This window comes from Punctularia strigosozonata, assembly GCF_000264995.1.
Source record: "Punctularia strigosozonata HHB-11173 SS5 unplaced genomic scaffold PUNSTscaffold_5, whole genome shotgun sequence".
NCBI lineage: Eukaryota > Fungi > Basidiomycota > Agaricomycetes > Corticiales > Punctulariaceae > Punctularia > Punctularia strigosozonata.
This window is the reverse complement of record NW_006767437.1, coordinates 2045602-2067204: the sequence shown is the minus strand read 5'-3', so window position 1 is coordinate 2067204 and position 21603 is coordinate 2045602. Positions and strand designations below refer to the sequence as shown.

Genomic DNA, 21603 nt, shown 5'->3' with positions numbered 1-21603 from the left:
TAAGTCATAAAACCGCGAACGGCACGATGCAGTCCCACCTCGAGTCCACCTCGAGGCGACCGACCCGGCCGAACCCTACCTCCGATTTGCATTCTTCCCCGACGCCCATACCCTCGCTCAGCGTTTCGCCCCCGATGGCGTCAGGAAGGCCAGCAGCAATGCCGTTATCGAGCCTGAACAAAAGTCAGACGCAGCCGGGCGCATCCATCCCGCGGCCGATAACGCCCTCGAGCGTGCTGAACAAACGCGTCTTAAGCGAGTCGTACGTTTCGTCAGGGAACCATGCCAATGGCAGCAAGAGGTTTTCGGGGTTGAATGGAGGGGAGGAAGAGGCTGCGCCGTTGGATTTGCTACCCACGCTGCACAAGGGACTTCCAAGTGTGGTGAAGACGCGAACTGGGAGCGTGCTCTCGAGAGGGTTCATATTGAAGACGGACCATTACCCTTCTGGTATGTTATGAGAATGGATGCGAGTGCCGCCTATACGATGATCGATTGATAGGCCGTGCTTTGGATCTCGATATCAACGTTCATGGCGCACCCAACTTCCGTGCTCCACGCCAGGCGGACCTCAATGTTTTCGGTGTTGCACAGCCTAGAACGCAGGGGCTCCGCGCTATCTTGAGTATTTTGCGTGCGCGACCGAACACAGTCAACCCTACTCACGTAGTCTGGTTTTCGACTCGAGAGGAGCCGATCGGTATGTATCGTGCTATCACACTATGAGCAATCATCTCATATTGAGCATCCAAAGTATATATATCAGGGCGGCCTTTTGTTCTCCGTGATGCATCAGAGCCTCGTCGAACCTTAAAGCTCTCCGATCGTGCCGAGAACCTGGAAGATATCGAGCAACGCCTCAGACATGACATTCTGTTGGAATCCACAAAGTAAACGGTCACGGTAGCTGTGTGTTGTACTGGCTCAACGTTCCCATCTCTGAACAGGTATGGAGGGCTAATATTGACACATAACGAAGTTGGTATGTAAGCCGGAAGTGCATACTAGTAATTATATGTTGACGAGTGCGACAGGTTCCGGAGACGGAGAAGGCGCCATCATCCCAACCTGGACACATGTCGACGCGACGAACGTGAAGACATCGCGGGAGTTGTGGGAGAATATGCGGGATGAAGGATGGAACCTCGAGGTGAGTTTGCATGTCGCACGCTTGCGCTCGTCTGACGTTTCTTCCTTGTAGTATCATCGGTATGATATCGTGATTTATTCGTGATACCTCAGCTAAAAGGGTCTTCCAAGAATTCCGATATCACCAGATCGCCCGATAGAGGTACGTCAGGAACGTTCATACGCATTCACGTCCTGACCGTATCCATCACCATCACAGGACAATTACCTCGACGCGTATGTGCGCGTCATCTCAAACACAGACCCACTGCGGTCAGCACTCGTATTCTCCTGCGGTATGGGTGCTGTCCGGACCACGTTTGCAATGTGTGCTGCAATCATCACGAGGAGGCGACAATGTGAGCTGCGGCGCTGCTGGACGTAGGTTTGGTGTGTGTTAATCGTCCCTTCGCAGTGATACAACGGGGGCTGCCAGACCCGTATATTGATCCCAACGCGAAATCTGGGACCGACTCTGGGATCGCAACTGTGAGCATTTCAGCAGCGATTCAAAAGGTGCCTCATTGACTTGTGTGTGTCTCCAGCCGAGCCCGGTAATGCCATCGTTTTGCAAACCTCATTCAATTGCGCATCCTGACGTCAGTTCGTAGCCAGAGGCCCGGATTGCCCAAATCGTCGAACAGGCAAACGCGCAACAGGACAGTAATCGGGCCCTCCTGCGCTTGACCTATGTTTTGCAACAAAGTGAGAACATTGACTTACCTCGTAGGAAAAGCTGATCAGCGACCCGACTTTGTATTCAGTCCTTGCCGACGACAAATCACAGTCAGCATCTGCGATTGAACTACTGCTTACTCAGCCTCTGCTCCTGGATAACCTGCGGCGGGCTCACATGGGTAATTATGGTATCATCCTGAGTCTTTTGGGTGTACTAGACCATGGATTAAAGGCGAAGAAGCTCGTCGATCGCGTAATCGACTCGTGTAAGGACAATAGCGGATCATATGTCTCTGATGAAAGCTGATAACACGGTATGTTGGCAGGCGACCATGTCACGAACCTCCGAGAGGCGATCTTCTCGCAGAGAATACAGTATTCCTTGACAACCTCTATGGATGAGCTGGATGACGCAAAGCGTGAAGACATTCTGAACCGAGCTGTAAGATCGCTGGAGAAATAGTTCGTATTTTTCGTCCGTGATTCTGCATGAGAAAAAATTAACCGCGGGTTCTCAGCTTCTTCTTGATCGCGTTCGCAAACTACATCGATGAGCAGTTGGATTTCGGCACATCGTTCTCGTCATGGCTCAAGGTGTGCTATCGCAAGTACAGCCCCCTTCTGCGGGAAGTTGAAGTTTCCTTTTAGGCGCGCACCGAAATTTGGAACCAGGTCACTTTTTTGCGCAAAGTCTATGGATCGAGGTTAAACATCTTCGCTCCCGTGAACGATCTGTCTGCGTTATCAAGAACGGGTTCGGAGAGCCGCGCCATTGCTCCTGGGCAGAGCAACGACGTAGAGATTTCCGGAGGTCGGATCCTCGGAGACGAATATTCGGAACATATCCTTAGGGTGCGCGATCCTCAACTATTGTCATATAGGATTCGCGTTATTCATGCCACTGTTCCGCAGAATCGCAGCGGCATCATCCTCCGCGAAGGGCGAGTCACATTTGAAGCGCTCCAAATAAGAGTGACTGATGAATTCTCACCGTAGGACTCTGCTCAAATCCGACCTTTGGTTGGGCGAATCCCAACGGGTGGAACGTGGGGTTCGTGGGGCGATCAACTTCCGCAACATTCCCGGGACGCGGATCTACGCCCTTGGACAGCCGACTGTCGATGCTGTGGACGAGGTCATCGACCGCATACGCGCCGACCACCCGAAGACGTGGAAAATCGTCTGGATCACTCTCAGAGAGGAGCCCATCGTGTACGTGAACGGCGCTCCGTACTGCTTGAGACGGGAGCGATTCGCGCTTCGGAACCTGAAGGGTGTGTGTTGGTCTACGATGCGCCGCTTCAAATGCTAAAAAGATTCATGTGTAGACTACAGTGGGATATCCGCGTCTCGTTTAGAGGTGCTAGAAGACCGTCTCCGGGAAGACGTGCTGGGAGAGCTGTCGACATTTGGCGGAAGGTGAGCCCCTTTTTTGAGTCATCCTAACATGCAGACTGATGCACGCCTCAGGCTTTTGCTTCACACTGAAGCCGCAGATGGCGCAGTGATTCCTGTATGGGAAGATGTCTCGCCGGACGGCGTAGTTGTGCTCAAAGAAGTGATGGCAGCCAGATCGGCCAAGGAAGACGACATAGAGCTGGTGCATGTGTAAGTCAATGCTTCTCCTCTCGCGAAGTACTAGACTGATCTTCACGTCCCCGCCAGCCGCATACCAATGACAGCAGAGAGGCCCCCGGACTTCTCGGACCTCAGCGATCTGATTGAAGTCGCGATCCGGACGGAGACGGCCGATACCCCCATCGTTGTGAACTGCCAGCTTGGACGTGGAAGGAGCACATTGACATCGGTGGGTGACATGTTTCGTCCCTGAATGGAGTCATGGCTCACGGACCGCGCACTTCAGGTCATATTGCTGCTAATACAGCAATGGCTAGACGCTAGTCGACCTTCGGACCCGAGATTGCACCGCTCGATGTCAATCATGTCCATGAATGCTATGGATGACCTTGCGGATTTGCAGGTAGTACCTCGACACTCGTACCAGGTCATCAACAGTAAGCACTGCGGTTCGCGGTTTCAAGACGATTGCTCTAACCAGTTCATATCAGATCTCCTCCGGGTGATACGCCGTGGACGAGCGGTCAAGAACGCCGTCGACGCCGCCATCGACCAGTGCGGCGAGGTGGAGAACTTGCGCGACGCGATAGAAGAAGCGCGCATTTGCGCGGAACAGACGGCCGACGAGGGGCAGAAGCGTGCCTGGGCACAGAAAGGTGCGCCATGCTGCCAAAAAGCAAATTCGGAGTCTGATATGCTCTTTTTCACCTCGTCAGGCCTGCAGAACCTGCGGAGATACTTCGCACTGATCGTTTTCCAGGCCTATCTTCAATCCATCGAGCCTGACACGAGGGAGAGTTTTGAGTCCTTCGAGTCCTTTGTGAACCACAGGCCAGGTCAGCACGCCAGCGCACGTTTCCACGTGTTTCGCAGACTAAATCATGTGCTTAATCTCAGTCCTCAAGACATTCGAGAAGGAGCTGCTTTCGGACGGCTTGCAAGCCCTTCAGCCGCTCGAGCGCGTCGAGCTCGCCGAGGGGGAAGCATTCCCGGACGAAGTGAAGCAGGTCGTAGCCAACCGGTCGGGAGTGATCCTGTCTGCGTCGACGATTCTCAAGAGCGACTTCTTCTCCAACCTGCAAAAGATGTCGTTACCCGAGTCCGTCTATTTACTGTCAAACATAGACGATGGGCAGGGCTCACGGTCATTATAGACGCATCGAGGGCTCGCCCAACTTCCGGCGTATACCGTTGATACTCAAGCTCGCGTCGTCGTCGACGTCCGGCTCGTCATCACCGTCTGACCGGGCAGACTTTGTGCCCAGCTTTTCGGACGAGGCGAAGATGGTCTGCGGCACCGGTATGCCGACCGTTCAGGGGTAAACGTATTGTCTCCGCGCAGCAGAATACGTCGCTCAATCAGTGTTGTAGGTTGAAGGCCGCGTTGGCTCGCGTGGACGCGGGCCCGCAAGGTCGGAACCACGTTATTTGGACGTCTCTTCGAGAGGAACCTGTGATCTACGTCGCGGGACGACCGCATGTCCTGCGCCTAATAGAAAAGCCGCTCGAAAACGTCGAGTAAGCCCGCTAAGTTATCTAAAAGAACGACCGAGTTCTGACCGGAGTTCATCCAGAGCGACGGGTGTAACGACGGCGATGGTGGAGTCGATGGAAGAGAGCCTGAAGCGGGACGTACTGCGAGAGGTGAAGGCGGGCAGTGGCCGGATCCTACTGCACGACGAGGTGGAGGAGCGGCCGAACGTTTTCGCGATCGTGCCAATCTGGGAGAACGTGTCCGAGGCGGACATCATGACGCCGCGGGACGTGTTCAACCTCGTCTCGGCGGAGGGGTACAAGGTCTGGTGTTGCGTCCTCTATTGCAGCTCCCTCCACTGATCTGGAAACAGGTCGATTACGGCCGGGTGGCGATCACGGACGAGCAGGCGCCCCTACCCGACGCGCTGTCGCTCCTGGTGGACCGCGTGCGCGCTGGACTGGATAAGGCAGGCGACTTCATATTCAACTGCCAGATGGGACGCGGACGCACGACGTCCGGGATGGTCGTAGCGTGCCTGATCGCGAGCACGGCGCGCTGGGAGCAACAGAGGTTGGACTCAGGCCAATCACCGCTTCCTGAGGCGGAGGGCGGGGAAGCGTACGACGCGGTGGATGGCTTCTCGGAGGAACAGGCGTACCTCCAAGGTACACCTTTCCCGCTATCAGAGTGGGAGATTAGTGCTGACGGATCGTCCGTGATCAGGAGAGTACAAGATTATCCTGCAGCTCGTCGGCGTGCTGTCGCATGGCAAGGTCGCGAAACGGCTCACGGACCGGGCGATCGACCTGATGCAGGACGTGCAGAACCTACGCAAGGCGGTCTACGAGTGAGTGACCGCTGGTTTGATTGAATATGAGGGCGTCGGTTGATGCGCGTGACTGCAGTTACAAGCTCAAGGTGGAAGCCGCGCCGAAGGGGAGCCCGAAGCAGCGCAAGCTGTTCGACCTCGGTGTGAACTACTTGTGCGTGTCGGAGGCCTTCTCACACGGGAGTGACTAGCTGACGGTGATGAACCAGGTACCGCTACGGAACGCTGATCGTACTCGCCAACTATCTGCTCGAGATGAGAGAGCAGGGGTGGCCGCCTGTGAAGTTCCCGGACTGGCTGCAGGAGCATCGGGAGATCACGAAGCTGCTGCAGCGGCGTTCGCTGGATTGAGCGCTTTCCTCTCCTGTCGCTGCTGTTTTCCGTGCTCGACCCCCACGATATCATGAAACTGCCTGGATTCGTCATACTATGCACTTTGTAATGCTCCTAAGTACTTCGTCCTATGATCATGCAGTCATATACGTGCTTCGCCCTAACCCTCGGCGAACGGCCTCGGACCGGCAACTGAGTTGACGTGCCGGAGCCGAGTGGCGGTGCATCGTGTGGTTTGGTTTCCTGATCTGGGCAGGCGAGTGGTTGCGTCAGGCCCCACTGCTGCAAGTTAGTTACTGTACTCCTCCGCTTCACGACATTTCACGACCCGTTGTTACATGAACGATTCCTAAACGATCCCTTGCCGCCACCATGCCTGGCTGCAACCCTCTTCTGGTCCTCTCCCTGCTTGGCCTCGTGCTCGATCTTGTCTCGGCCTACTCGCCTCTCCCGAGGTACGCCGCCCTGAACTTCCGACACATGTTTCGGCAGTCTTATGAATCCTGACACATGCGCGCCAGGTGGGGACAGGCCGCGGCGCTGGTGAACGATGTGCTGTTCATACACGGCGGCAAGACGGACGAGTACAACGCAGTGCGTATCCCAGCTATCTCTCGCACAACCCGCACCCGAGCTGAGCATCCGGATCGGGAAGTACGGATACCACTCCGCGCAGAACAACAACGACCTACTGTTCCTGTCATTATCGTCCCCGTTCGACCCGAGCGATCCGCCGTGGGACTACGTCGGCGGATCCTCCAACTCGTGCACCACCCAGGGCCCCGCCGTCGCCTTCCACTCCCTCTCCGCCTTCCTCACCACCGAGCTCCTCCTCTTCGGCGGCGACCCCGGGCCCAACTCCCAGTCCCTGCCTGAGTCGTCCGACAGCGCCGCGCTCGCCGAAATCATGAACCGACTCCAGCCGTCGTTCATGTGCGAAGACGCGTCGTGGGCCGGAGAGCCGCTCCGGCGAATATACCATCGCACGGCTACCGTCGACGGCGTGGTGTACATCTTTGGTGGATTAAAAGTGGACGGCGCGAGCGCTCTGAGCGATGACTGGCTCTACGATCCCTCCGGACCCGACTTCCATCAGCTGCCTACGGACAACTCCCCTGGCACCATATACGGCCACGCATCCGTCGTTCTCGAGGACGGCAGGATACTTATCTTCGGAGGCTACAGCGGCTCTTCCCTCTTTCCCCTGTCTGACATCTGGGTCCTCGATACCACCCAGTCGACGCTGTCCTGGTCAACGTTGTCCGTCGACACGTCCGTGCTGCCCAACCCGAGGCGTAACTTTGCGTACGCCTACATCGGAAGCGGTAAGATCCTCATACAAGGCGGCGGTGACGGCACGCTGCAGAACCTCATGAGCGACGGTTGGATGCTCGATGTCAGCAAGTCGCCGGCGGTTTGGACCCAGGTCGACGCGCTATCCTCGGTCGGCCAACGCATCGATCATTTCGCGGCGTACTACGGATCGAGCGTCGTCTTCGGCTTCGGTATGGTCTGATATTTTTTCGCCCATGTGAAGCGCGGCTGACGACGCTCACAGGATTTGGCACCTCCGGCCCCGCTCCCGCCGACCTGCAAGTCTACGACGTCGGCAGCGGCTCTATGACTTCCTCCTGGCAACCGCCCGCAACGCCAAGCTACATGACCACTCTCCCTTACTCGCAGACCATCGTCACCGGCGGCACACCCACCGGCACTACCACCGGCCCTTACGGATCCACGATTACCGGCGTCACAAGAACGGGATCCGGGTCCGGGACGGCGTCCGAGACCGCGACGAAGACGACGAGCAAGAAAGGAGGACATCATACGGCTACCCAGTCCGGCGATCCATCAGCCACCTCCGGATCAGATGGCGGCGACGGCGGAGGTGGTGACGATTCTGGTACCTCATCCGCCTCTCATAAGCTCGCGCTCGGTCTCGGCCTCGCGTTTGGCGTGCTAGGTCTCCTCGCGGGTTTGGCCACCGTCGGCTTCTGCCTCCGACGCCGCCGTGTCCGCGCGCACCGGTTCCACCTTATCGGCGGCGGCGGCGGCGCTCCACGCCTTGGCGGCAGCGAAGACGGCGACCTTGACGAAGAATCACCGCATGCGGACGGCGGCGCTGCTGCAGTACGCTCCCTTGCACGCGGAGGGCCACCGACCAACACCCTCGGGCGCGTCGCTGCGGCTCTCGGCCTATCTTCGATCCTCGGCGCCGGTATCGGCGCAACACAGGCAAGGGAGCGACGAGATATGCTCGCGAACGAGGACGCACGCTCGTTCGACTACTATCACGGCACGGACGGATGGTACTACGACGAGTCGGGCGCGCGGGTGCGGCGTCAGGGCAGCTCGAGCACGACGTCCTCCGGCCGGCGAGTGCCCTCGCAGAGGCCGACATTCGGCAACATCATGCAAGGCAGTTGGGCGTCGTTACGATCTGTCGGCGCGATGATCGCCGGAGGGACGGCGGTGGCGACGAGCACGCGGAGGCAGGGAAGCGGGAGCTCGCGGTCGGTCGCGTGGCGGGAGAAAGATCCGGGCATGCTCTACGGCGGGTACGACCCGTTCGGCGACGAGGAGGCGCTCATGGCGGCCAGTTCGCGGCGGGGGCATGCGCCGAGCCTCAGCCTGAGCGAGAAGATGCCGCTCCCGATCGGCGCCGCTCGGCCACAGCGCCCGCGCGCGGGCAGGCAGGCGACGCAGAGCTCGACGTGGTCGTACAACGACCCGTTCGCTGACCCGGGCGAGCGCGACGACGAGGAGGATCTAACAGAGTATCTCGACGAGCCGTACGGCGCGCTCCCGAAAGAGGAGAAACCAGCGATACGCGCGGTGATGCCCGGCGGGATGATGCCCGGCGGCGTTTCGGTCGATGTCCTCTCGCCCGTGTCGGAGCGGCCGTCCGTGGATACCTCGTCCGGTAGCGGCGCGTTCGCCCGTTCTGCAGCGCTCTCCGAAGCACACGCAAGCCTATCCGATCCGTCGTCGTCGACGCTGGACTTTGCTCACCGCGCGTCCCGCGAGTCGCCGCTCCTATCCGGCCTGTCGCACGAGAGCTCGCGTTCACCGCAGGTTAGGCCGACGTCTATCCTTGACGCCAACCCAAGCCCGAACGCGCCCTCGGCGCGGATGCGCCGGTCGGGCAGCTGGTGGAGCCGCTTCGCACCCGGGTCGATCCTCGAGCGCCGCCGGTCGGGCTCTGCCGCGTCCGAGTCGGGCTCCTCGCGTCCCGCGCTCGAGTTCCGCGATCCCAACCCGCCCCCGCGCCTCATCCCCATCAAGGAGTCCTCCGGTTCCCAGCATTCGCCCCAATCCTCCCACCACCGCAGCGACTCTGCCGCATCCTCCACCAACGAACAGCATCAGCCCCATCACCACCACGGATACGCGTACCCGCAGCACGGCAAGTCGGCGAGCTCGCTGCAGACGGCGCACACGGCCGACTCGGAGGCGATCGAGCGTATGGGCGGCACGATGGACGTCGTCAAGCGCGACAGCTCATCGCACGTGACGACCCCGAGCACGGCGAGCAGCGCCGAGTCGGCGCGCACGCCGTGGCGCCGCGACGCCCGCCCGACGCTCGCGCTCTCCGTCGTCGAGTCTGCCGACGGCAGCGGTAGCGGGACGGAGCGCGGCGCTCCGACGATCGACTCCCCCGCCGAGATGACCGCAGATGAGCGCAGCCTAGGCGGCCACAGCGGCGAGTCCGAGGCGAGCTCGAGCTCGACTGCGTCAGGACAACGGCCGAACCCGCCGCGCCGCGCATCGGCCGTCGCCGAACGTGTGCGTGCGTACGAGCGGCGGATGTCGCTGGAGCAAGCACCGACGAGCCCGCCGCCGCCGGAAGAGCGCAGTACTCGGCAGCGCGAGGTGCGCTCGCCGAAACGAACCAGCAGGGGCGGCGGGCTCTACGGTCTCGCCCCGAAGGCTCCCCTCTACGTTGCGAACCCGTCTCCAAATCACTCTTCCGATAACTTGACGCGGTGAAGATACGATTCTGTGTAATGTGGTCGCGCCCTTCACCTTATTGGCCTTGCATTGTTGGACTTGTTATTTTGGTTCTGTTGTTCTACGACGCGACGTTCACGATATGACGGACTCGGGATTTGACGACTGTATGATGATGCTTTAATGTACGACTTTGCTTTGTTTCCTGTAGTAGACGGTGCTAAAACTGTATCCTTTGGTGTACTGCGTATCGTTGTGACACCTTTGATCTGACCAATCGCGCGTACCTGTAAGTGCCTATCGAGAGAATCATTATGCACGACAGGAGCCCGGCATATCTTTCCTCACGGTCAAGAACCAATTGCAATCGCGTCGTATTATGTCTAGGCACGGGTATATAGCCAAACCACTTCTAAGATACCGGAGTGCCCCGGACCATGAAGCCCTGTGTGTAGTACCCAATCGTCCGAGATGTATACACAAGAAAGGGATTCACTGACAAAGGGAACTGTAGCATAGGAAAGCAAGGAGAGAACGTGGTCAAGTCGTCAAAGTTTTGCAATCTGTGTACGACGGAACTAGCAGTCAGTAAACTTCGCATGTGAGCGAGCCTGAGTAGCGTACCTGTATACATTGGGAATCCGGGGGCATTCGACAAGAGAGAAGGAAAGCCGATAAACATACATGTGTGTTGGAGAAGAACGGAGCAAATGTCGTGTCATTCATAACTTTTTTCTCTTCATTCTTCGTCGGGTATCTCGGCGTCGACCACGTCGGGGATGCTCCAGACGCTGACCGGGCGGGCTTTGGGGATGCCGGACTGGAGCATGTTTACCATGTCCTCAAGGTCGTCGCCGGTGCTCTTGCCGACAGCCGCGTCTTCCTCCTCCTCATGTACAGCGGCGTGCACGTCCTCCTCTGGAACCGGAGAGGCGCTGTGCTCCGCCTCGGCGGTGGGCGACGGCTCGGCGTCGGGAGCGTAATGCAGGGCGGAGGCGGGATCGACGGATTCGGGGTTCGGTTCGCTCTCATGTTCGCTTGCGGCTACAGCCTCCTCCACGGCCGCCTCAACCTGCGGCTCCGGTTCAGTAACAGAATCGTTATGATGTTCCACCGGAGCATCCTCCTCGACTGCATGTTCTTCGTTATGGACCTCATCCTCAAACTGCTCGTCCGCCTCCTCATGAGCCTCAACCCCTTCGTGAACCTCTTCATGCAACTCCTCGTGCTCCTCCGCATGTTCGACATCCTCCTCGTGAGCAATTTCAGCAGCAGCCACGGCACCTGATCCCACAACAGCAGCTCCGCCCAGAGCCTCAGCCGCCTTCGCCTCCTTCTCCTTCTTCTCCCGTTCCTGCTTGAACTTCACGGGCGCGTATCCAATCTTCAGGTTCTTGAGGCCGCGCTGCGCAGCCGCGGCAGGGCCCTTGGCCACGCCCGTCTTGGGCACCGGCTTCGTCGGCGTCGGCGTTGCCGATTTCGTAGATGCCGTGGCCTTCTTGGCGGTGGTCGTGGGCGGGGACGTCGCGACGGGCGCGCGGGCTTTCGCGACGGAGGACGCGGTCGGCTTGCTCAAGCGCTCGGCGACGTCGCCGCTGAGGCTCGCGCGCTTGACCGGCGTCGGGACGGGTGGGCCGGAATTACGCGCGCGGGCGAGGGATGCGGCGGTGGGCGCGTATAGGCCGGACGAGGGCGTCTTCGGGCGCGAGACGGTGGATGCGGACGGCGTCTTCGGGCGGGAGGGTGTCTTGGCCCGCGCGGGGGTGGGCGCGGGCGACTTGGCCGTGGCGCGTGCCGGTGTGCGCGTCGACGACGCGGTGGTGGCGGTCGATCCGCCGGTGTGCTGCGGTTTGAGTGGACGCGGGGAGGTGTACGCGGAGGGGGGAGACTTGACGGCCGCCTTCGCAGGGGTGCGCGTGGAGGTGGGCGTAGCCTTCGCCTTGGATGCGGGGGTGCTGGTGGAACTCGTGGCAGGCTTCTTCGCTGCAGCAGGAGAAGACGTCTTCGGCTTGGGCGTCGTCGGGGAAGGCGCGGCGGCTGCAGCGGTGGGCTTGGGCGTCGGCTCTTCCGCCGGCCTGATTTCCGGGATCACGACCGACACCGGGGCAGGGGGAGGAAGCGACACCTCGGGAGGCGGCGTCGGCAGACGCGTCGCGTCGGGGATCAGCGGGGCAGGCGCCGCTTCCGCGGGTGGGGAGGGCGACTTGGTGGGCACCTCGCGCGGCGGGGAAAACGCGCCGGCGGCGACGGCGCGCTCCGCAAGCTTGGAAATGTTCACGGGCGGCCATTCGCGGCGCTCCTTGGCCTCGATCTTGGCCGAGTCGCCGCCGGCGGACGTGTTGGAGGCGGCACTGAGGCTGCGCGCGCCAGGCGGGGTCGAGGCCGGCGCCTTCTTCGTCTGCTGTTCGAACCTGCCGATGAGGTTCGCGACGCTCTGGCGCGGTCGTTCGTCGGGGAGCGGCCTGCACGTCCAACCAACGTGTGGTGAGACATGCAGTACGATGATCGAAGACGCGATACGTACATGTGGGTGGTTGGTAGGGCAAGTACTTCAAGTCAGAGAGGGGAGAAGTTCGCCGATGCCAGCACAGGCGCGAAGAGATGGATGCGTGAACAGAACTCGGTGTTGGTCGTCTGAGCAAAGCGTCTCAACGGAAATGACGCCGAGTTCCACGTTCGCTCAACCTCCTGCTCGGATCAATGATTCCGTCGAAAAAGGCTGTATCCTTGTTGTCAGGGTGATCGCTAATCTCGATCAGACATTGTCGCCGACATATTCCGGTGCTGGCGCTTAGGTTTGTTTTGACGCTCGTGAAGGTGTCAAAGGGTCGAATACATAGGTATACATGTCGAACAGCGAGGTAGGACCAAGGTTATAAACTACGAGTTGATGACTAGGCTGTACGCAGAAGTCGTGATCGTCGCAGATCCCGAAGTAGCCTCCACGCCAGCTTGAGCCTAGTATCGCTGAAGTTAGAAATCCGAAATAATGCTGTGGAATGGGTATTGCATACCGTGGTCAGGTATTGCGAGGAAGAGATATAGCCGTTGCTCGTCAAATACTGCCAATCGTATGGTCAGAGCATGCTCCCCTCTCCTCGCATTTTCACCAACACATACCTTGAGGAACAAGTTGACATCACCACTGAAACTCGTGATCGTGCTGCTCGGCAGGAACGAATACACGTAGTTGGACCCGTTCGAGCCGTAGTACAGACTCCAGGTGTAGCCCGCGAGACTCACGCCCGTCTTGATCGCGACCGCCGACCCGGACGAGCTGTATGTGTACGAGATCGGGCCCGAGTTGTAGTTGGCGAGCCAGATCATGATCTCGTATGCGTTCGATCCCCCTGATGTTGCGGACGTGAAGAGGTCGTAAGCGACGTCCGCCACGACCGTGCCTGAGGAGCTGATCGACCACTTCCACGTCGAGGGCGCGCTGGTAATCGAGCTCAGCGGGACGTTGACGCCCGAGGTGAGCTGTTCGGATGTTCAGTGTCAGCGGAGAGAACGCGCCTACGGACGCGGATCAACCGACCTCGATGTCAGTGAAACTCTTGACGCTGGTACCACCGACCCAGTCAAAGGTCGTCGTCCAAGCGATGGTCGTGCCGCTGAGCGACGTGATAGACGCGCAGTCAGAGCCGGACGTCGCGTCGCTCAAGCCCCATCTGATAGAAACAATGTCAGCTTGCATGAATCACCGAGCCACGCTTCACGCAACTGGTCAAGGAGCAGGCTGTACGGGGACGCGGTGACCGTGTCCCACTGCCCGCAATGCGTCGAGGTGTCGAGGCGCTTCTCGAGCACGGGTGTGGCGAGCGCGGCGCCGACGAGCGAGAGGACGACGGAGAAACGCATGAGTGGCTTGAGAGGCGCGAATGATGGGTCGACCGACAATGACAATCGCACGGCGGGCAGCGCACTTTATACTTCCTGAGCCCATTAATCGGAGGCCGCTGAACGGTATGCAATAACGTCCGCCGACTTCCTACGTAGCACGCGTCGGTAGGTGGTTCCCCCATTGACGGAAAAACAGGCATGAAGGACAGTATGCAGCGTGAACGGGGCAGATCATCAGTCCGATGCCGGGTCAGGTGGACCCGGGATATGCTCTTTGAGTGATAGAGAAAGGGCGGAATGAGAGCAACGCTAGGCGTTCCCCTGATGAGCATCTGTTCGCGGAGGCAATTCACGATCACGTCTTGTGCAGAACGTCCTCCGACGGGCCGTTTGGCGATTTCCGTTCCGTAGGACGAGAAACGCGACAACTGCCGACTACGGACACTGACCAGCAGTTCTGGTTCATCAGGTGATAGGGGAAAGCAGGAGTGGTTGCCGCAGGAACCGGTACCGAGGCAGGAACCTTTGGGAAGGAGATACAAACACTGGGCGGAGGCAAAGCGGGCCGGATGACGTCAAGTCGAAGCATCGTTAGGATGATCATCTGCGATTGAGCCTTGTCCGAAGTTTTGGCGAGAGGGCTTCCAGTTGATTGCTGTGTTGAGCATAAGCACATGGAACATGAATGCCCGAAGGTTGAACGTTAACATGCGTTCCGGTCGGGCAGCGGAGCAGGCCCTCAGCAGGTCGTCACGTCGCACGTCGCATAACCCGACGGAATCCTACGCAGAAGTGGGGTAGCATCAATGTACGTTTGAGGAGGCCAAGGAGACGAGGTCAATGAATGAGTGAGGATACAGGCATAAACCGATGACTGGTCCGAACATCTCGTAGGAAAGCATGGCTCTGGGAATGCAATTGCTGAACGCGAGCGTCTTGAATCCTGAAATAGGCGCGGGGCCTTCCCTGAAACGGCGCATAAGGTCCGCCTGGATTTTAAGGAATCCATCCTTGAAGAGCGGTGCCGATATCGCGGCCTCGTTCGCCTCGCCAGAAGTGCGTCGCGCCTTGTATCCTGACAACCTTGAGGACATGCTCGCCCTCACCTGCCACCTTCCTCAGCTCCTTGACCCACCCCTCGTACGATGCGTCACTCGTGAATTCATCTTGGTCGCCGTAGGCCACCAACACGTGCGCACCTGGCGAGCGCAGGAGCCGAGCCAGCGCGGCGTCGTACTCCTTGCCGCGGAATAGCGTCAGCCACGAGCGCGGTCCGAGCGGATAGGACAGAAGGACGTGGTGGGTGCGTGTGGGGGGCGGAAGGATGGGCAAACGGGAGGCAATCAGCGAACCATGAGAATAGCCCTAAGGTCGGTATGAGCGCCTGTTACGTACACGTAAGAAAGGAAACAGGACTGACCACGACTACAACAGAATCAACGTGAGACAACACCCTCATCGCCCATCCAACGACCTCTTCAAGGTCTTCGGCCTCTGACGCGCCAGTAAACGAGGATCGTCCGCGAGACCTTCCGACACCCCTGGAGTTGTAGCGCACGACATGATACCGCTTGCTCACGAGAGGTTCTTCGAGTAACGCAAGCACCCTGTTGAGCCAGTGCGGAGCATAGCTAGCATTTAGTCGTGGTTCGTCGTGGGGGTACACCACTATCCGACGCACGGGTCGTCCATGTTGCCGCCCAGCCAAGACCATGGGTGTAAGCAAACCGCGAGGCGAGCTGGGTCATTTTGAGAATACGCATGACCTGAAGGTACCGTCCATGACATCTCTAGCGTTCGGCCTGACGGAAGAGTAACCAGTTCATGGTCGAAAGAGTGCGGGGTAGATTCAGCAGCCATCGTAGCGTGTGCACAAGAGTGCCGGCCCAAACCATCTCTCATAATGGGCCAAAATCAGGGTATTCTGATTGGATTCAGATATGCTACAGAAACGTCTGCCTATGCGGCGGTGCGTGGTGATCTAGATGAAATGCATTACGGATCGTGGCATGAGTGTGCGTGGTATCTTAGTACGTCCAGGATGTATGCTAGCTCTTTGCAATGTGCGTACGCGCAGCGTCCAGTCAAATCTTGAACGCCAGCCCCTCGCCTGAGCCTCTCTCGTAAGTTCCAGGAAGGTGTGAATAATCTATGTAATGTTGAGCGTCGTCGTGTATACACAGGTGTAAGTGATCATCGCGGTGCGGAGCCCCGGCGGCCCCATCGCTGGTATGCGTAATCATCCTGTTTCGTGTCTGGATGAACCTGAATCTTGTCCTCCCAGAGAGCAGCGGTGGACTTCGATGGATCGGAATGCGCGGGGTCCGATAACGAACCCTTTTGTGGTGCCCATCCAGCGCCGACGGTCGTCGCAACCAGGGTAGGTACCATGGTCATGAGTGATGATCTGTGAACGTCGATGAACAAAGCAAGCACGAGGGTGCAGAAGGGAAGTAACGCACATAGTTGGTCGCTGTTCATCATTGATTTGAGACTTGCGGCTCTTCATGGCGAACGACGATGAGCGGAGACGACCTCCCCGAACATTCGCAAAGGTATTTAGGTTGTCGCGGACTAGTTGAATCGCCGAGTTCCATTCGCCCTCGGGGGCCCGCGTGGGGAGCACCTCAGGGTTCGGGAGCAGACGCACTGTCCGTAATAGTTTCTCAACGGGAGCGTTGGGGATCATGCGAAGGAGCGCGCCGAGTGGTATAGAGACGAATCCGAGCGCGATGGAGATACCCCACTCGAGTCCGCCGATGCGCGTGACCTGGAATGCCGAGCCGCCCACGAAGACGATGATAATTTGAACCGCAACCTCTACACAAATGGTGAGCTATGGTTATCACAGAATACGAGCTAAGAGGAAAGCACGAACCGATTAAGGTAATAGACATAAAGTACCAATTCCTTGTGATGCCCTCGAAGATGTTCAAGTGGTTGTCGAGGCGACGCGAGTTGATGGAGTTGAAAATCTGCGCGAAGACGAAGGCGTTGAAAACCATAGTCTGCACGATGGCGTCATGGTGATTCTCGGTCTTCGTGACGCTGGAATGCTGGAAGCCCAGGATCTTGAAACCAAGGAAATGGAAAATGAGGATGATGGTCGTTTGATACGCCGATTGGCCAAGAATCTGTTTGTACATGTCGACAGAGAACAGCGGCGCCGTCTTCTTGTCGGGCTGGCGATTGAGAAGAGACTCCGAGGCCGGATCCGTCGCCAAAGCCAAGGCCGCGAACGTGTCCATGATGATATTGATCCAGAGCAATTGCACGGCGGACAGTACAGACTCCTCCTCGTTGGAAGCAACGGCCGAAACGAACGTGACAATGACAGCCGTGATGTTCACCGCGATCTGGAACTGGAGGAACTTGCGCACCGCGTCGTTAACGCAGCGACCCCACATGATGGCTTTGACGATCGAGGCGAAGTTGTCATCCATAACGATAATGTCCGACGCCTCCTTGGCCACCTCCGTACCCGCGATACCCATGGAAAAGCCGACGTCAGCAGTCTTCAGCGCCGGTCCGTCGTTCGTCCCATCGCCGGTGACGCCAACGATTTCCCCGAGCTCCCGGAGCTTGTTGACGAGAAGCTTCTTGTCCTCGGGCGACGAACGGGCCAGGACCTGGAGACGTGGAACGACCTCGAGCATGTCATGATCGTCCAGCTCGCGGAAGACAGGGCCCTCCATGATGATGCCGCCAGCGGTGTAGATACCACATTGCAGAGCGATGGAACGAGCCGTGAGTACGTTGTCGCCCGTGCACATCTTGATGCGGACTCCGGCGCGGTGACACGTCGCTACGGCTTCGCGGACGCCAGGACGGAGAGGATCTTCCAAGCCGGTGATGCCGATGAGGGTCATGTCCCGAGCAAGGTCCTCGTAATCGACCTCGTCCTCGCTCTCGTAATGAGCACCCGGAGGCGGCCAGGCAGCGAAGTCCCGGTAGCACACCGCAATCGTCCGCAGCATCTGGTTCGCGTAGAAGATGATGGTCCGATCAATGTTCTCCCGCTCAACCGTTCCAATATCCTGAACAGGAACCTCTCCGCTGGAACCCGATCCACCTTCTTTGCTGACGACGACGTGGCTGGAGCACCTCTTCGTCAGGATTTCGCTGGCACCCTTCATGTACAGGCGCCAGCGGCCATTGCCGAGCTTAACGACGACGCCCATAGCCTTCCGCGAAGAGGAGAAAGGGATCATCTGGATGATGTCCGCGCTCTCCCTAGTCTTGCGGTAGTCCGCCCAGCCAAGCTCCTTCGCCATCTTTAGCAGCGCCGTCTCGGTTTTACTCCCAACGAAGACCTTCTCGCCCGTCTCGTCGGCCTCGTCCTCGAACGCCGTCGAGTTGACGGCAATCGCCGCATTGAACAAGTCGCGGAGCTGAGGTGAAAGTACCTTGTTGAGGTCCGCCAGATCGAGCGAGAAATCCTCGGAATGGCGCCGATCGGCGGCGCCGCCCCTCTCTTCGTTAGCATTGGTCCGAGCCTCATTCTCCTCCAGATGACGAACGAACTTGGCGTGAATACCGACGGAGCCTGCGACGACCGTCATAACGTTCTGCGTGAGAGTTCCGGTCTTATCGGTGCAGACTACGGAAGCGTTCGCCATGGTCTCGCAAGAACCGAGGATACGGACGAGAAGGTTCTCCTGGGTCATGCGCTTGGTCGCAAACGCAAGCGCGAGCGTGACGGCGAGAGGCAGCCCTAAACAGTTTGGTCACGTTAGACGGCTTAACTTTAGACAAACTTAGCCTGACTAACCTTCCGGCACAGCGACGACGACCAAAGTTACGGAGATAATCAGGATCTGAACGAAAGCGAGACCCTTCTGGCTGGCTGTCCTGTCGGGCTCACCCTGCCCAAGCTGCACGAAGAAGCGGATCATGAGCGCCGTGAACAAGATAAGACCCGCAGCGCTGCCGAGCTTGGCGATAAGTTCCGCGAGATCGTTCAGTTTCAACTGCAATGGAGTCGACTCCGCGGCACCCTGCAAACCTATGAACGAATTCTCAGCATGCTGCAGAGGGAAAGTACAGCTTTGACTGCACCCACCCATCAAGATGCGCCCGTTGAAGCTCTTCGGGCCTACGGCAATAACCACGTATTGCCCATAGCCTTCGAGAACCTTGCTACCGCTGACCAGGAAGCAGTCGGTGTGAGCGTGTTCATCCACATGATGGCCATCCGATGATTTGATATCCCTAACGCGGTCACGGGCAGCGATACATTCCTCATACGTAATTTTCTTGATGGCATCGGACTCGCCGGTCGCTCCGGATTCATCGCACCTGACGTTGTGACCGGTAAGGAAAACGCCGTCAACGGGGACAATTTCGCCCGGTTCCAGTACAGCAATATCGCCGACAACGACGTCCTATAGACAACGCATATTGAGTGCCAAATTCGCGGGCAGCAGAGAAAAAGGGGGTGTACCTTGATGTCCACCAGGCGTTCCTCGCCGCCGCGAATGAGAAGTACGTTGCGTTCCTCCTTCTTCTCATTGAGGACCTTGAATTGCCGTTCCTTCTGCCAATCGTTGACGGATCCGACCATGACGACGATGACGATTGCGACCATGATGGCAACACCTTCCACCCAGTCGACCGGAGGGTCGTCTGGGTCTCGTGGTGTGCCGAAGTCTTGGAAAAGGCCCAGAGCGAGCGATACGACAGCCGCGATGGATAATATAATCTAAAAGATAGTGTCATGAGTATGTCGACATCATGAGATTAAAAAAAGCTCGTACCAAGACTTTGTCTTGCAGCGCCGCCCATGCTAGGGCGAGCAGCGACTTCGTCTTGTGGCTGGGCAGGGTGTTCGCACCGTAGACGCGGCGGCGGTCCTCCATGGACGCGGCGGCCGCGGCCGCCCCTCCTCCGTCCCAGGTATTGTTTCGGTCGCCGGTCTCAGAGTGGTGAGCGTCGTCGTCACCCGGTGACGTCACAGCGATGTCGGGCGAAGCGGGTGCGCCTTTGCCATGACTACCGGGGCCAGTCGATGGTTGAGAAGGAGAGGACGCGCCGCCTTTCCACGGAAGGCCTTTGGTTCTATGGGTGCCTAGGCCCCTGAGGAGACCGTCCACGCCGCCTATAGACTCGAGCTTTTCTAGGCTCTTAGGGTCCACGAGGCTGGCTAGACTGAAAGGCCTGAACTGGAAAGGCGCGGGGTCGACGCCTTCGTCTTGAGACAGATCCAACACCGGACGTGGCCGCTCGGAGCCTTCATCGTCCTCGGGAGAGCGGGCATCCGTGTGACCCTCGTGTCCGCCCAGAGTCGCGCTCTCCTCCGTCACGGCGCGTTTTCCGGTAGACTTTGAGAGCGACTGATTGTAGCCGGTGGGCGCTGGAGAAACAGAGCGATGGCTGAGCGTCTCAACGTGCGTGTGAGTGGGAGAGTCGAGCATGCTCGAATCCTCACCGCCCGCCGTCTGGGGGCGGCTCAGCGGCGCAAGGCCATATTGGCCGGGTTCGCCGTGGTCCGCCACCGTTTCCTCGCCGCTGATCGTGGTGAGCGTGGCGCCACTGCCTCTCCGGCGGTGCGCGTTGCTGGTGCCGGGAACGAGAAGGCCGAGCGATGACATCCCGTTGGACGTCTCCGGTTTGTTGTCTCGCAGGTCGACGGAGGTCGCGAAGTGGACGGAGGAGCGCGTGGAGAGGGTCGGGGAAGGCGGCGGGTACATCGACGACGCGTCTCCGGACGCGGAATCGGATGGTATAGGCGAGTGTAGCCGAGGAGCGTCTAGAGATGTGCGTCCCGGGCCTCCGCGCGGCCTCAACGTCGGCGACGTCGGCGACAACAAAGTGGGGTCGCTGGGTGACCGCCGATGAGAGTGGGGCGCGAGGGGAGAGTCGGGGGCCGTCGCAGCGGGCTCCTCAGGGACATGTTCGACCTGGACTTCAGGGGTGGAATGGTCGTCGAACACGATGGAGGGGATTACGGGCGAGGGCATCGTTGCACGTAGGGAGCGCTGGGGAGACAAACGTGCACGGGAGGAGCGGCGTGTAGGAAACGTGCATTCGTTGAGGTGGACGGCGTAGATGAAGTCCAAAAGAACACCCCTCTCGTTTTGAACACGGCCCCAACCACCGCCTCTCCCGATTAGGCAACCCGTGCGCATCGCCAAGGCTTCAGGTGCGCCGCGACGCGCCGTGGCCGGCCAAGCCTTCCTCCTTTCCTGTCCCCTCAGCCTGGCCTTGTGCTCGCTCCATTTTCTTCTGCCGAGCCTGTCCAGTCACCTCAGCAGCCCCGTGGGCAGCACCCGCATGAGCGTCACTTGTTGATCAGCCACTTGGCTCAACAGCCATCGAGTCGCGTGGCGTGGCGCTTGCCCGAGAGAGATACCGCCGGACCTGCCTCACCCTTTAATATCAATTTCTCATGGCAATAATCTTGGACTGCAGACCACGCTAACGACCTCGAGAATTTTGCCATATCACGATGCTGATGCGGCTCTGGATAATTGCTGGGTGCATAATTGGCTGTCTAACGCTGGTCGACACTCCAGAGGGTCTGCGCGTCGGAGCCCGGAGCCTATCCTATCTTGGCCGATGGAGTTAGGGTCAACCTTCTGTACAGAACGTCCCGCGTCAAGGTTCGGCACCACTGCGTCACCTTTAGCGTCACCTTCAGGAGATAACTATGACCGACGGATATGCACTCGGCCCGTAGGTCGCACAGAACTGCGATATGCATACTGCACGCTGTTCACCGGCACCGACGCTCCTACTTAACCCCTAGCAATGTTGCCCTGCCCAGATCACTGTGCCTGCAAGCTAT

At 58.8% G+C, this 21603-nt stretch overlaps 5 protein-coding genes across 5 annotated transcripts; 2 read left to right on the top strand and 3 right to left on the bottom strand.

Annotated features, from left to right (window-relative positions):
* Positions 1-104: 104 nt before the first annotated feature.
* On the top strand, positions 105-6124 carry PUNSTDRAFT_125979 (uncharacterized protein). Its single transcript, XM_007383264.1, has 31 exons — positions 105-450; positions 503-700; positions 755-890; positions 948-982; positions 1035-1150; positions 1202-1209; positions 1261-1291; positions 1349-1487; positions 1544-1617; positions 1674-1682; positions 1740-1833; positions 1893-2072; positions 2133-2268; positions 2325-2400; positions 2455-2658; positions 2719-2747; positions 2803-3080; positions 3135-3225; positions 3277-3414; positions 3472-3613; positions 3671-3821; positions 3876-4040; positions 4101-4220; positions 4282-4483; positions 4539-4703; positions 4756-4902; positions 4959-5181; positions 5232-5526; positions 5585-5708; positions 5767-5844; positions 5900-6124. The coding sequence occupies exons 1-31, from the start codon at positions 135-137 to the stop codon at positions 6039-6041; spliced, it is 4242 nt and encodes a 1413-aa protein (XP_007383326.1). The 5' UTR covers positions 105-134; the 3' UTR covers positions 6042-6124.
* A 192-nt stretch (positions 6125-6316) lies between these two features.
* PUNSTDRAFT_120264 (uncharacterized protein) lies at positions 6317-10248 on the top strand. Its single transcript, XM_007383263.1, has 4 exons — positions 6317-6478; positions 6545-6617; positions 6679-7528; positions 7582-10248. The coding sequence occupies exons 1-4, from the start codon at positions 6396-6398 to the stop codon at positions 10011-10013; spliced, it is 3438 nt and encodes a 1145-aa protein (XP_007383325.1). The 5' UTR covers positions 6317-6395; the 3' UTR covers positions 10014-10248.
* A 2548-nt stretch (positions 10249-12796) lies between these two features.
* PUNSTDRAFT_102042 (glycoside hydrolase family 12 protein) lies at positions 12797-13835 on the bottom strand (the record flags this gene model as incomplete). The annotated part of the gene is made up of 5 exons (XM_007383262.1): positions 12797-12932; positions 12989-13036; positions 13095-13454; positions 13513-13645; positions 13699-13835. 5 exons carry the CDS (start codon positions 13833-13835, stop codon positions 12855-12857), a joined length of 756 nt encoding a protein of 251 aa, XP_007383324.1. The 3' UTR covers positions 12797-12854.
* A 978-nt stretch (positions 13836-14813) lies between these two features.
* PUNSTDRAFT_113319 (alpha/beta-hydrolase) lies at positions 14814-15605 on the bottom strand (the record flags this gene model as incomplete). Its single annotated transcript, XM_007383261.1, has 3 exons — positions 14814-15182; positions 15238-15424; positions 15499-15605. 3 exons carry the CDS (start codon positions 15603-15605, stop codon positions 14814-14816), a joined length of 663 nt encoding a protein of 220 aa, XP_007383323.1.
* Positions 15606-15724: 119 nt separating this feature from the next.
* On the bottom strand, positions 15725-19954 carry PUNSTDRAFT_86586 (Ca-transporting ATPase). Its single transcript, XM_007383260.1, has 8 exons — positions 19860-19954; positions 19574-19808; positions 19261-19518; positions 18880-19201; positions 18589-18822; positions 16696-18531; positions 16280-16637; positions 15725-16224 (listed from the first exon to the last, which is right to left on the bottom strand). Exons 2-8 carry the CDS (start codon positions 19673-19675, stop codon positions 16011-16013), a joined length of 3324 nt encoding a protein of 1107 aa, XP_007383322.1. The 5' UTR covers positions 19676-19808; positions 19860-19954; the 3' UTR covers positions 15725-16010.
* Positions 19955-21603: the final 1649 nt, after the last annotated feature.